The sequence below is a fragment of the Phycomyces blakesleeanus genome (genome assembly GCF_001638985.1).
Source record: "Phycomyces blakesleeanus NRRL 1555(-) unplaced genomic scaffold PHYBLscaffold_29, whole genome shotgun sequence".
In the NCBI taxonomy this organism is placed as follows: Eukaryota; Fungi; Mucoromycota; class Mucoromycetes; order Mucorales; family Phycomycetaceae; genus Phycomyces; species Phycomyces blakesleeanus.
Window position 1 is genome coordinate 328,783 of NW_017265162.1, and position 14,376 is coordinate 343,158.

General features: G+C 36.9%; 5 protein-coding genes across 5 annotated transcripts; 2 read left to right on the top strand and 3 right to left on the bottom strand.

Annotated features, from left to right (window-relative positions):
* Positions 1-949: 949 nt before the first annotated feature.
* On the bottom strand, positions 950-3,363 carry PHYBLDRAFT_151406 (hypothetical protein; the record flags this gene model as incomplete). The annotated part of the gene is made up of 5 exons (XM_018432680.1): positions 950-1,059; positions 1,267-1,363; positions 1,448-1,807; positions 1,966-2,094; positions 2,413-3,363. The coding sequence occupies 5 exons, from the start codon at positions 3,361-3,363 to the stop codon at positions 950-952; spliced, it is 1,647 nt and encodes a 548-aa protein (XP_018285538.1).
* Positions 3,364-4,543: 1,180 nt separating this feature from the next.
* PHYBLDRAFT_69368 (hypothetical protein) lies at positions 4,544-7,088 on the top strand (the record flags this gene model as incomplete). Its single annotated transcript, XM_018442084.1, has 8 exons — positions 4,544-4,773; positions 4,973-5,132; positions 5,260-5,586; positions 5,801-5,856; positions 5,992-6,125; positions 6,284-6,423; positions 6,561-6,753; positions 6,910-7,088. The coding sequence occupies 8 exons, from the start codon at positions 4,544-4,546 to the stop codon at positions 7,086-7,088; spliced, it is 1,419 nt and encodes a 472-aa protein (XP_018285539.1).
* A 297-nt stretch (positions 7,089-7,385) lies between these two features.
* On the bottom strand, positions 7,386-9,042 carry PHYBLDRAFT_174193 (hypothetical protein; the record flags this gene model as incomplete). The annotated part of the gene is made up of 6 exons (XM_018437209.1): positions 7,386-7,443; positions 7,554-8,046; positions 8,187-8,507; positions 8,581-8,692; positions 8,820-8,953; positions 9,012-9,042. 6 exons carry the CDS (start codon positions 9,040-9,042, stop codon positions 7,386-7,388), a joined length of 1,149 nt encoding a protein of 382 aa, XP_018285540.1.
* A 213-nt stretch (positions 9,043-9,255) lies between these two features.
* Positions 9,256-12,167, top strand: PHYBLDRAFT_183527 (hypothetical protein). The gene is made up of 5 exons (XM_018438788.1): positions 9,256-9,610; positions 9,762-10,241; positions 10,322-10,451; positions 10,569-11,382; positions 11,607-12,167. The coding sequence occupies exons 1-4, from the start codon at positions 9,389-9,391 to the stop codon at positions 10,943-10,945; spliced, it is 1,209 nt and encodes a 402-aa protein (XP_018285541.1). The 5' UTR covers positions 9,256-9,388; the 3' UTR covers positions 10,946-11,382; positions 11,607-12,167.
* A 339-nt stretch (positions 12,168-12,506) lies between these two features.
* PHYBLDRAFT_160398 (hypothetical protein) lies at positions 12,507-14,131 on the bottom strand. Its single transcript, XM_018434175.1, has 2 exons — positions 14,003-14,131; positions 12,507-13,879 (listed from the first exon to the last, which is right to left on the bottom strand). The coding sequence occupies exon 2, from the start codon at positions 13,815-13,817 to the stop codon at positions 12,846-12,848; it is 972 nt and encodes a 323-aa protein (XP_018285542.1). The 5' UTR covers positions 13,818-13,879; positions 14,003-14,131; the 3' UTR covers positions 12,507-12,845.
* Between the last annotated feature and the right edge of the window lie 245 nt (positions 14,132-14,376).

The following is a 14,376-nucleotide window of genomic DNA, read 5'->3' on the forward strand; positions in this document are numbered from 1 at the left end:
CCAAGTGATATCAGCGAACGGAACCCTATAATCTATCCTATCCTTCAGTTTGCATAAATCCCGTCCCATCCGATTCAAATATGAAGTTTCATCTACACTTCGGCAGGTAAGCCGGTCGCCCCCTTTTATACGATGCTGCGTCAAAAAGTTGTGCACGAGAAATATGTGAGAATAATAATAAGAAAATAAGTTCAGCATATTTTTTCCTCTTCCATATGCCAATATCCTTCTTAGGATAGGACGGAATCTATACGGCATGCTTTCCAGGAAATTTTGCACAGAAATTAGCTACCAAGTATTGAACTGTAGAATGTATTTATTAATCTTTAATTTTTTTTTATTTTCAATTGATTATTCCACCCAAGAATCTGCCTAATATATATATTTGAGCAAAAAATAAATAAAAATAAAATTAGACCAAAGTTTCCTAAAAATTGTGTACACAGCGTAAACACAAGGGTTATATATATGTACATTGGAAAACTCACACAGTACATAAATATATAGATGCGACATTTGACTCCAAGGTTTGACTCAATAAAAAAAAATACAAAATTATCCTGTCAAATAATAATAATAATAGTAAAATACAAAACAAACAAAAAAAGGGTTTTTGCTTCTTCTTTTCTTCTTCTTTTTAATATAAAATAATAAGAATAAGAATAAGAATAAGAATAAGAATATGAATATGAATAATAAGAGTAATAGTAGTGTTTAAAAAGGAATATAATGTACACATTGGATTGGTTAATTTATTTATCCAATCAAGTTAATAATGGTTGTAAGTAAAAGAAGAGGCAAAAACATATTGCGTGTATGGTGAAATATTGAAGTGTAGATTATGAAATGTATGACGAAATGCGCGTATGAAAAATAATAAAAGAAAAAGAAAAATAAGGAATAATATAAATAAATATATATGTGGGTGTCTGTGGGAGTGTGTCTTGGATTATAAAGGTTGATCATGATTCATTGCCATTACGAGACCTGTCAATGTACAAAGAGCTCTTGTGAGCGGTTCATGGTCCTTGTCAGACCTGTCTGTGTATTTGAGTAAATCTAACCAAAATATTCAGATTAGTCCCTGTACATATTTATATATTTATTTATACTGAGCCTAAAACGAGACAAGACAAGTCAAGCCAAAAGTCTAGATTTGGGCTAGCTTTATCTAGCCAGCCAGCTGGTTGACAAGAAAGTCAAAAATCTTTCAACTCTAATAACTACATATCTACCTAACCCAATTTACTTATTTTGTTTTATTACCTTTAAGTAGCATGCAATATCGAGGTACACGCTGAATCGGCGCGATCAAGAAATCACTCATCCCAAGGCGATTGGTATCCCGCCTTCGAAGTGTTTTCTACAAAAATCAATATTTACAAAAACAAAATAATAATAATAATTTAGCTTCATACTACAAAGTATATTATTATTTTAAGCGTACCTGATCGATTTTCGTAAATACTGTATTGTTGCATGCTTTTTGAATGATTCTTGAGTGAGTTCGGTAATGAATGGCGTATTGAAGAAAGATGACAAGGGGTTGAGAGAGGGAGCAGAAGGTTTGTCCAACTGGCACAGACCAGGGCTGCCATGCAGGTGTAGGTGTAGGCGTAGGTATAGTTATAGTCGAAGCTGAAGTATGAGGAGGAGGAGGAGGAGGAGGCTGGGCCTTAAACGCCTCCAGAATTTGGTTGGACAAGGCAAGAAGAACAGGGAGGTGGCCAAATAAGACCGGGATATCGGTTGATTTGACTAGAGGAACCTTTTCTTTTGAGGCTTGAACCATTTCACGCATGTGACGCTAAAACAATCGATAGTTAGTAAACAAACAAATAAAGAAGCATAAATATAATATAATATATTGTGTTGCATTACATTACATTACATTACATTACATTGCATCTATCTATCTATCTATTTATCTATCTATGTTTCTTTTAAATAGAGGAGTCAACTTACTGTTTCAATTAGAGTGAGGAGCTGGTGATAGGATTGTTCTGTGGTGACGATCTCATGTAAAATAAAGTTAACTAGTGCCGTTCTCTTGGTTTCGGGTAGAGTAAGTCTTTGATGGTGAATATCTGAGATCTAGATTAATATATATTATGTGCATATATAAAAAAAAAAAGCACAATTCCCATATTAATAAAATTCACCGACAAAGGCACACGAACACAAGAGTTACAAGAGTACAAAAATGAAGAAGAAATCAAGAATATATATATATATCACAATCACAATATTAAGAATTCTACTCTATTCAATTCAATTTCAATACAACAGAAAAGGGTGTTGTCAATCAAATTAAGGCACACAGACATCCAGACCCAAAATAATAATAATAGGAATGATAAAATCATACACATATAAAATGATTATAAGAACAGAAATATGAATAATTCATACCAATGATTGAGAGTATGTTTTTTGTTGGAGTTCAATAATCGACTTTTTCCAGACAGCCAGTGCCTTTTGTTGCTGTATGTCTGACTTTCGAAGAGCAGCAGATCGGGTACGTAAAGGTAAGATGGGAATGAAATCAATACGTGAAGCGAAAGTTTTTGGGGTCTCGAGATTCTTGATGGGTGTGAATGTGAATGTAAGAGAGTAAGGGTCCGACAAGACTCTCAAGTCATTAAATGTAGTCGGGGTTGATTCAAGCTGTGGCCCAAGGAAGTCTTCGGTGTGAAGGGATGAAGATGAGGATGAGGTGGTGGATATGATGTCAACTGGACAGGTAACGATAATACTACTATCATTTGGCTCCTCATTATCATTATCATGATCATCATCGATTTCGTGACCGTCTTCATCATTTGCCTTAGCCTCCTCCTCCTCTTCTTCTTCCTCTTCCTCTTTGGCATTGTCTTCATTCATGCAACTGATACCAATAAATTGTGAAAAAGGTCGTGCTTTTGGCGTGTAAAAGGGTACTGTTGTGACTGGTTCTACAGCAGATTGTGAGAACAAAGGATTATGCGTGGGTTTTTGGGGTGTTGAAGATGATGGAACGAGTTGGATGCGTGGTATTGGTGCTGTTTGTGCCATTTGTGATATTGATGGTTGAGGTGATATTGAAGATTGAGGTTCTGTTGGTTTTAAAGGTGTTGAAGAGGATTTTTTGATGGTGAAGTTTGTCAATAGACTTTTGTAGGCTTTATGAAGTCGACGAAAGACTGGTTTTCGACGATCACTATTACTAATATCAATACTATCGGTACTATTGGTGCTATCATTCGGGTATTTGATGTCTGGATAGCCAGATTGAGACCGATACAGGCGACTAAATGGACGTGATTGTGTAGACATCCTGAAGCGAGATGTTTTTGACTTTGAATCCTGGGAAGTATTGGGCATGTGTGATATTATGGTTGTGGTTATGATAAGGATGAAAATGAATATGAGAATAATGAAGAATATGAAAATGAAGATTAAGATGAAAATGGGAATGATAATGAAGAAGAAGAAGAAGAAGAAGAAGAGAATGAAGAAAAGCAACAGCAAAATAGATGAGCCAGAAAAATAAAAAATCACAATTCAATTCACAAGATAATCTTTCAAGCCAGTTGCACAAAAGAAGAAGAAAAAGGTTATTTATTACTCAGCCATACTTCAGTAATATATTATTTTGTGTATATGTATCTTGTCAGGGCCTTGATGATATATCTACAAACCCCTAATACTTGTATTGTATTTTAACCAGCATTTATTTATTTATTTATATATATGTGTATACATTATTTTATATATATATATATAGTGTATCGCTCGGAAAGCAAGTCCGGTCTATGTACTTGGTATTGTTAGACAAATATATTCCATTAAGGGTTTGTTCCACAGTTTGCTTATGCGGGGGGTCATAGCCGATCCCCTTTTTCGTCAGGATTTTTTTTTTACTTTCTTTCTTTAGCTACAAGACCGCCTTCGTAGTCAATCTCACTCTGATCGGGGCATGATCCGGGCGTCACTGTGCCACTGCCACACCAAAGGTGTACAATTCCCAACCAAGCTGTATTTGATACAAAAGAAGCAGAACAAGATATAAAGAAAGAAAAAGAATAAAGAAGTAGAGTCATCATCATTGACGCCACACTTTTATTTTTGCTTTTACTTTTTATTTTTATTTTTATTTTTATTTTTATTTATACTTGGTATTTTATATTCTTATATATGATTGTTTTATTTTCGAGTGTCTATCAACCAACCTAGCAACCAACCTAGCAACCAACCTAGCAACCAACCTAGCAAACAGTCAAGCAAAAAAATAATAATAAGCAGATCAAAAATAATTATTGCAATAATTCGGATGGTTAATAAGAATCATCCTCATTATTATTATAATAATAATAATAATAAAGACAAATTGTCTAACCTTGTTTTCTATTTCCCGTTTGAAAAAGAAAAATTAGAAAAAAAAAATGTACTTCAAGGAGGTTCAACCACAATCTACAACATATAGGAGACATCTGTGTGACTATGAAATAAAGTCCACTATCTCGTAACTCCTGTTTCTCGAACCGACACCTTCTCTTTCTTCATGACTCTCTCGCACACCATTGCATCTGCACCAGGAAAGGTACTACTGACCGGTGGCTACCTTGTCCTCGAGCAACAGTTCCAAGGACTAGTTGTAGGCACATCTGCCAGATTCTACACCATCATCACTCCATCGGATGAACCCGGGATTCAGGTGCGATCCCCCCAGTTTGATGGTGGTAATTGGCACTATACCCTCACTGTCCAGCCAGACTTTCAATTGACCCCAAGGTTAATATTAAATATAAAGTAGTATAAATATATGCACATTATTATTCCAAAGATAGAGAGCAAAATAATAATAATAATCACGGAATAAATAAAAAAGATGGATTTGTGTGTGCAAAAATGAGTAAATGTATGGATACATATTTATTTATATTTATAATATATATATATATTAATTCTTCTTTAACTTGTCTTACGAAAGCAGTTCAGGAACATCTCGTAACCCATTTGTGGAAGCATCCTTGAGATTCACACTTGCCCTTGTCCGCGAAAAGGTGGGACGATCTGCATTCGGGGTTCTGTCAACCGACTGTATCATAACTATCTTGGGCGACAATGATTTCTACTCACAGCAAGCACAGGTAATGTTTATTTATTTATTTATTTATTTGTATTTAAATAAATATATAAAAAAAGAGTGAGTTAGAGACTGTTGTTAATGATTTGCTATGTGTATATCAATATATCAACATATCAATATTTCTTTAGCTTGAGAAGCTTGGATTGGATAGCTCATATGGTTCCTTGGCTGGGCTTCCCCCATTTGCAGACACAATGACTAGTCTCAAAGACGTGCACAAAACAGGACTGGGTTCTTCTGCTGCATTGACTACATCCCTTGTAGCTGCACTCTGTGCTCACTTCAAGGCTGTCGATCTGGACAACCAGAAAGATCGTACCCTAGTACACAACCTTGCCCAGTTTGTCCATTGCTTTGCTCAAGGAAAGGTTGGAAGTGGGTTTGATGTTTCAGCTGCTGTGTGGGGAAGTCATCGTTATCGTAGATTTAACCCTCAAGTACTGGCGTCAATCATGGTATGCAAATTAGCTAGAATTCTAAAATTCAGTACATATATAAAAAATGTATTTGTGCCACTTTAATCAAGGAGTAAATCTGGATGTGCAGATGTGTAAATACAGTATAATTTACTTTCAAAAAAAAGTGTAATATAGAAAAAGAGAGAAATATCGAAAGTATTACAACTATGATTATTGACATAATGTGTTTTTTTTTCTTTAAAAAAAATAGGATCAACAGGTCGATGGTACTCTCTTATTGAAACACTTGAGTGCAGATAGTTTTGGGTAAGTTAGTCTTATTTCTCTTTTTGGTTTTTGGAATGTCAATTGCGCCACAGTAGCATATTATAAGATTTAGGTTTTTATTTATTTATTTATTTACTTATTTATTTTTGGATTTTCTTTTTTACATGCACAAAGGTGGGATAATGAGGTGGCTCCCTTTAAACTTCCTCCTGGTTTTGATCTCATCTTGGCTGATATCGATGCAGGAAGTCACACGCCTACTCTGGTTGGAAAAGTACTTGCATGGCGTAAAGCCAACCCAACTACCGGTAAACTAAGAAAAAAAAAGAAGGAAGAATAATAGAAATGATAGTTTATTTATATGTACATTATGTATATGTACCTGCATAGAATATATATATAAATATAAAAGGGTATGTTAATTAACGTTAACATTAACATTAATATTTTTCCTGTTCTGTTCTAGCAAATGCTTTGTGGGTAGAATTGGGCTCTTACAATAGCAAAGTGGAGCAAGTATTGCGCGATCTTACAACAGCCGAGCAAAAGGAACCAGTACTTTATAAGGCAGTCATTGAAAAATGCTCTCGTCACAAGGCTTCAGAGGTACAAGATTAAATACAGATAGATAGACATAGACAGATATTATTATTATAATCATAATAATAATCATAAGCATCATCATATGTTGTGTTTGTGTTTCTCGACTAAGATGTACTTATTAATTTCTTTTTCTCTTCAAGTGGGCGTCGCTCCCAGAAACGAACGAAGTTATCTCTAAAATGGTCCAACTTGTCCATAACTTTGGCCATGTCCGACGCCTATTGCGGGAAATGAGCCAATTGTCAGAAGTACCTATTGAACCAATCGAACAAACACAACTATTAGAGGCTTGTCTTGAGGTTGAAGGAACTGTAATAGCTGGTGTCCCTGGAGGTAAATTTGAAATTAGAATTATAATTGTAATTAAATACATACATATACACATATATATATTCATTGATCTATTTCAACTATAACATTAACCTTATGTATTCACTCATTACGCATACCCACAAACTTAACACTAACTAATTATATTTTTTTTTGTAGCTGGTGGTTACGATGCTATCTTTTGCATCGTTCTTTCAGACAAGGCAAAACAACAAGTTCGCCAGGTGTGGCAGGGATGGTCTGCTTTAAGCGTAGGACCCTTACTTTCCAAAGCAGATTCTAAAGGCGTGACACTAGTTGAACTAGCAGACGTTCCTGGTCTGGCCAATTCACTTTAAACCACCATCAAACTAAAAATAAAATACAATCCATACACATACTCCCCTTAACCATTTCTCCCTTTTCTTTACTCTTTTTTTTCTGTTTGGTTTGGTTGTTCTTTTGTTTGTTTATATTTATTCGTTCGCATAGAGACACGTAAAAAGAAGAAGAAGACGTAGAGTGATTATTAGCACTGGAAAAGAATTGGGATAAAGAGATCGATATAGAGAAAGAACGAATAAAATTCACAAACGATAATCTCAACACGTAATATAGTTATATAGTTATATATGCATATTATATATATATTTTTTTTAACGATTAGCACCCGAAGCCTGGTTCCAAGAAAGTCTATCGTGGTCACCAAGTTTTCTATAGAAATAATTAAATAAGTAAATAAAGAGACATATAAAGCAAAAAAGGTATTCAAGTTTCGTATGACTATAGAGAAAAATCATGCCAGTGGTAGAGTATATTCTTACCTAGGTTTAAAGAAGTGCCATCCGAGGAATACGACTCCAAGAAAGGCGCAGATGCAACCCATAATGATATAAGCCAAGCCCATAAATGAGTTGCGATCACCAAGGAATGAGGTTCCGGTCAGGACAATAGATTTTGTACCACCATAGGCAGTAATGTCATAGTTGAGATCAACCTGAACAGAGTATGTGCCTGCCTGCAGAGTTTCACCCTCATAGTGTGAATACAATTTGCGGAAGGTCGGGTACCAACTAGTACGCATCCAGACCTGGAAATGCTCATCCTCTTTTGGGTCAAAAAGATTCTCTGCTGTGTAGGCATTATTGAATCGTTTGGCCCAATTGGTAGGAGGAGTAATTTCGTCTAATGACATTGATGTCTTTTCAAATCGAGAAGCATCAGAAGGCCATGCGATACCCTTTTCATTAAAAACATATGTGATATTGTTCGCACTTCCACCTTGAGGGTTCAGCAGAGTCAGTGCACTAAAAGAATCTAAAATAAACAGAATTCAATACAAAATTTGGACACAAATGTAGTTCTTTCTTCTTCTTCTTCAAGTAAAAATAGATATAAAAATAAAAAAAATAAATAGAAAAAGAGGAAGAGAGACAACTTGGCCCATTCTGCCTTACCGTTAAACATGGAATTGGCAATCAAACCACAGGGGTAATATATCTTTCCATTGGGATCAACACCCATTGGCGAGCATGATGTTGTAGCTTCTCCGGGAGTAATCTTCTCGCCATGGAGTTGACTGTAACTCAGACTTTTGACATATTTACGATGATTCTGGTAAAAGTTGGTCATTTTATAATAGAGGTAGATGGGGGAATTGAGAGGCATTGGAATGGAGAACTCGATGATGCAACGTTGAAGAGTGTCGCCTTCTGCTACGGGTTGCTGGTTAAGGTATGTAGTGGCATTTACGAGTCGATAGCTGGGAGCACGAATGACTGTTATTCAATAGAATGTATATTGAAAATTAGTGAGTCAGTAATAGAGATTAGCATTCTTATTTTATTTTACCAGTTGTGTTTTCAGAAGTAAATTTGTAACTAAATAGGTTGTCTCCCAAAACGGTAGCTGCAGTTCCAGTCTGTTTTGCACAGTCTGTGTAATCGATAACGATTTCATTTACCTATTATATATATTATATGAATATATAGATATAGATGCGTGTATATATATAATCTGTAATAAGTTTTCAAGCTGACTTATACTTTGTTTCGTGAGCCTATTGTTAAACTTGTTTATTGTTCTTTTACCGTATCACTCTCATACAAGAATAGTCCGCCCAAGGGAGCAAACACGATACCAGCCGCAAATAAAGTCGGGAGAACGGTTTTTGGTGTGAGAAGTGGCTGCCAAGCCTTGAGACGTTGTTGCTTAAACGCAGTGTCTATATGCATTTTAAAGAATGAGTTAAGATTGTCATCCTATAATGCTCATCAACCTACTCGCAGGCTTTCTACTCTTTGTTTCTGCCATGAGATGAGGTATAGTGCAGAAATAAGGCTTCTTGTTTGGATTTTCTTTAAGAAGAAGAAGAGGAGAAAGGAAGAAATGAAAATAAGGTAATGGGTCAGTAGTGAATGATTAGCAAAAAGAAGAAGAGGAAAAAGCTCAGCCCTTTGTCCTCCTTTTCAGCCCACGCCTTTTTTTTTCTACCTCCCCTTTCCCCTTCTCCCTTCTTTTTTTTTTCATTTGTGCTTTATCCTCCGCCCTCTTTTTTCCCCCATTACCTTTTCCCTCTTTTGTTTCTTTATTTTCTTTATATATTTTCTTTTATATATATTTCCTTTATTTTTATTGTTATTTCCACCAATCGAGTTTGATGCTAGAGTCGATTCCAGGAAAGGTGTTTGTGGTGGGAGTCGTACTGCTCATCGCAATGATTGCTTATTCATCACAACTTATGGTGTTTGGTCCTGCACTCGGAGGACTGACGTTGAAAGCATTCTGGTTCCTAGCTCCACTTAATGTACTCGTGGCCATGGTCTTTTACAACTATTACCTTGCAGTCACCACTGATCCAGGAAAAGTACCTTCAGACTGGGTAACAATGAAGTTATTTAAACAATCTTAAAATGCAACCGAATGACTAAAGGACTAATACGGAACAACCATAAAACTCTATTCCCGTCAAACTACAATACATTACGCACATGTATAATGTGAATAAATATGCATATAAATAAAAATAAAAGGTGCCTGCAGTGGTTATTAAGGAGAATAAACAGCTAGGTATAACAGGTCCACGAGTATGTAAAGCTTGCAATATTTACAAACCACCTCGCTCGCATCACTGCCGATACTGCAAACGGTGTGTATTGAAAATGGATCACCATTGTCCATGGATCGATAATTGCGTTGGCCATGGAAATTATCCCCACTTTATGCGATTTGTAATCTACGTCGATTTTGCATGTTCGTACGTCGTCGGATTATTGATATGGCGGGTACGAACCATTCTGGATTCGATGCGACACTTTCAATTCGATGCCGACCCAAATACTTCTGAAATTGTATTTATGGTACTCAACTTTGTATTGGCATTCGTGGTCTTATTCTGTGTGGGTATCTTGAGCGTCTATCATCTGTACTGTATTGCCAAGAACCAATCTACTATTGAAGGCTGGGAACGAGGAAAGGTCGAAAAGCTGGTTAGAAGAAGCAAGATACCTCCCGTAAGTTTACCAAATCCTAATATTTTTACTTTTTTATTTTTTTAAAAGCAATCTCATATAAACTTTCAAGTTGACTGTAGGTTGTATACCCATTTGATATCAGCATCTACAAGAACATATGTAGTGTATTCGGAAATAATCCTTTCCTCTGGCTGTGGCCCCAAACACCAAAATCCAACGGTATCGACTTTGCTCTCTGTAACGATGCAGGTAAAAAAAAAAGAATCATTTACTTATGATCAAGATACATAATAAAATAAAAATAAAAGAATAAGAATACGAATACGAACTCCCAATAATAACGTACAAAAAAAATGGATTATCTAGATCCAGCTGTAGTATTTTACTGGCCACCTCGAGATCCCGATGATTTGCGTCCATCGATATTCTCAATTCAATACAAGCGCCAACAGGAAAAGAAATACCGACAGAGCACAAATCAAGAGGTAGAAGACAGTGTTTCAGACGATTATTACGATTCCGGAAGTTTTGCTTCAGATAGTGATTATCCCAGCGATGATGAATACAGAGGTTCTCGCCACAGCCAGCAATTAGAAGAAAGTCTCTATGGTCTTTCTGGCATTTCTCCCCACGAAAACGCATACCAACGCCGGGGGTGGGAATCTGAGCCAGAAGACGATGATTCAGTGCCGCTCGCTAATCTTATGCCACGCAAATCACCCAAAGAATCCAAGGATGATTAATAATTTTCTTTTCTTTTCTTTTTTTTTAATAGAAATTATATATATATAATAGTAACAGTCCTTAGATACACTTCTTTTTCATTCTTTCGTTCTTTCTTTTATACAACGCTGTCTATTCGATATCAAATTGAGGGAGGTGCGGGGACGAGGGGGAGATGGAGGTGGAGGAAAGGGGAGGTTTGTGCTTGCAAGGTCGGCCTCTATAAACAAACGGAATCTATTTTTTTTCATTGTGATCGGAGAGGGGTTCGAGTTGTTTTTTTTTGAGTTGGTTGCAGTGACTTTTTTGTTTTTTGTTTTTTGTTTGTGAGGGGGGTTTTTTTGTGGAGGGGAAGATAAAGCTTGAGCTTATTGATCAGTCCACATAGAGACAAGAAGAGACCAAGCACCACCTACACCTGCACATACAGCAGAGGAAATAGCAATTGCGCGAGGACCTGCAACAGATAACAATGAAGATTAGATTAGAATAGGCGAGATCAAATTGGTAATATTTTACTGTATTGTAATTTGACGTTTTTTCTATCCATCTTCTCAAATCCAAGAAACTCCCACACACTAATACTCATCTCAAATCTTCCCCCAAACCAAAGAAGAAAAATATCTCTTTTTCTCTTTACCACTATTCTACACAAATGCTCTCAACCCTCCAAATCCTTACCAGCAGTGCTCTTGAAGATAGCTCCTGCAATAGCACCTCCTCCAATGCTGCTAAAGACATTATGGGTGCCCTGACAGTAATCCAACAGGGCAGTGCTGCCATTGTAAAGCATAGCGACAACACCCACAGCGTTACCGAGTCCAGGGCCACGACGTGTGATTGTGTTGAGGGTAGTGTTGAGGCGAACCTTGGCATTTTCTGCACCTGAGCTCTTACGAAGACCTTCTGCCATACCGTAAGCACCACCGAGTGTGAGACCTGCCAAATAGGTGGTACCGGTGCCATAGCACAGATCGTCTGTCCAGCCGCGGGAAGGAGCTAGTGAAGCTCCACCGGCAGAGGAAGAGTGGTCTTCGACTTGCAAGAAGTCAATACCACCCTGGAGAGCCATGGGCTGCAATTTGGCCGCATCGTATGAAATGCTTGACATGAAGTCAGGCATCTTTTCGTACACATTGTCGTCGACAATGCTCTCCTCAAATTGCATGGGAGCATAGACTTCCTCCTGCTCTTCGACAGCAGGGGTTGTGGTCGATCCAAAGCCGAAAATGCCCATGGTTGGTTGTAAAGTGTAAGAGAAGAAAAGGCGTTCTTTTTATTTTTTTTGTCGAAAAATGCCAACAGAAAAAGCCTCTAGAGCGGGGCAACAAATGATGACGTTTTAATCTCGAGAAATTTGACTTGACCTCCCCCCCCCCTGGCTGTGCAGAAAAGAAGACCAAAAGTTGCAAGTGAAAGGAGTATAGCAACAGCAAGTACACAAGGTTATAGTACCATGAGAAGGAGAAAAGATATTAAGAATATTTCACAGTAAAAATAAAAGGAAATAAATTAAAGTATATAGTAAAAATAACAAGGAAGATAGACCCTTTTTTTCTCTTTCTTTCTGTCTCTTTCTTTATCGTATATTATATATATATATATTTTATGTTGAAGGCATAAATGTATAAGGTGCCTTGGTTGAATAAGCGGAAAGAGGCACACTACCAGCGGTGGTAAGGCGGCCATCAATTGAATTTACCGCATCCTTGTTCAGGTTTGTATCTGATAGTCCACTTCAAAGGCATATTTTTTTAAGAAATATATGTGTATATATTATGAATATATATGCATTTAGGTGGGTAATTTAGATGTGTGTTTGTGTGCGTGTGTTTGATTGATTGTTTGATTGATTGATTGATTGTTTGTTTGTTTGTGTGTGTACATGTATATATATATATATTATTGTCTGCACCAAACTTACGGTGTTACTTCAGACAATGGCTTTTCAGTAGGGCTATCTGGAGACTCTTCCTGAATGGGTTCTGGTTGATAGAGTCGTTTACGGGGTTGCTTAGAAAGTGGGATCTGGTAAACGTTGGTGTGTATATCATAAAATGCCGGATTTTCACGTCGGTACTCGCACAGATGGGCATTAAAGTCGCGTATAGACACCGCAACATGATGCATCCAATTGACCTCTGTTACGGGTCCTGCCAGACGTGCGATTGCTTTGTTGGTAATGTTATTACGCCCAGTGAGTGCAAATGGTGCCCATGTCTTGTCCGCTGGGGCTTCTTTTCCATCATCCTCTGAGTCTTTATCGTCCCCAAACAATTCATGGTCTTCAAGCTCTCCTGTATAATAATAGTCATCACGGCCCTTTCGGCCTTTTTTCACTACTCGATGACCAAATTGTTTAAATACTGAACGTGCCGTGACCACAGATACTTCACGAGTGCGGAAAGTAGATCGCAGCAAATCCCTTTCTACCAGATGGTTTTTTTCGGCGTCTGTGACATGCACCTTGACGAGCTTTGGATTCTTTTTCAGAAATACAAAACTATCTCGAAAATTAAGGAGTGCAGCTGGATCCTTGGAAAACATAAACAGCATGTTGCCTCTATCTGGAAGCGTAAAGGTCGTGACTTTGTATTGTCGCCCTCCCATTAGGTGTCCGTTACTATCCACTTTGGTCTCTCCAATGTCATCAATATCATCTTCTACTTCATACATCATTCCAGACATAATCTTCTTTGGTCTGTCCTCTCTTCCAGTTCCAGACTTGGGTCGTCCTCTCTTTTTTCCTAGTTGGCTAGGTGAATGCGTATCATTATCGCTCAGGTCGTCATCAAATGAATGATCGCTTTCTTCGTCTGTAGAGTCGTGATCTACATCATCTAGTCTATCGATCCTGTCTTGTCGCAAATCTACATCACGGCCACCGGCCATGTTCTTTTTCCTGGAGGACCGGCCTTTCTTTTTGGCGTTTTGTGAGGAATGCTTCATCGATGCTGGATCAAGTAAATTTTTCAATAAGCCATTATGGATTCTACGCACTCTTAATCACTTGAGCGTATTTTATTTTTATTTTTTATTTTTATTCATCTCATGCTATTCGATCTACTCCACTGCACCTTTTCTTTAAAAAAAAGTAATTTTGTATTGGACTCCTTTTTCTTATCCTTATCCTTCCTTTCTTCCTTTCTTTCTTTCTTCCTTTCTTCCTTTCTTTTCTTTCTTATTTTTCTTTCTTTTGCCAATAGGAATTTCTTATTTGCAACGCTCAGAAGATTTGTTGAATTCCCTTTTTAACGAGTTATCTTAAATACACGTGATTTGTGAATGTTTAACCAATCCAATCATCAAACTTTGTTTTCCTGTACACCTTTTTCACAATTATAGCGTTGCTTTAAAATATTTTGCGTGCAATCTAAATTTAATTATTATTTCTTGCGCTTGCAGGTAAAAAAAAACATTTATATATATATTTATATATATATAAAATAAA

What these genes read in the sequence shown, in the direction of transcription:
- PHYBLDRAFT_183527 (XM_018438788.1), top strand. Translation starts at nt 9,389, where the DNA reads ATGCTAGAGTCGATTCCAGGAAAGGTGTTTGTGGTGGGAGTCGTACTG. An exon ending in GAAGAAGCAAGATACCTCCC is followed by an intron (nt 10,242 to 10,321) that starts GTAAGTTTACCA and finishes AGTTGACTGTAG; the next exon opens with GTTGTATACCCATTTGATAT. An exon ending in TGCTCTCTGTAACGATGCAG is followed by an intron (nt 10,452 to 10,568) that starts GTAAAAAAAAAA and finishes TGGATTATCTAG; the next exon opens with ATCCAGCTGTAGTATTTTAC.
- PHYBLDRAFT_160398 (XM_018434175.1), bottom strand. Translation starts at nt 13,817, where the DNA reads ATGGCCGGTGGCCGTGATGTAGATTTGCGACAAGACAGGATCGATAGA.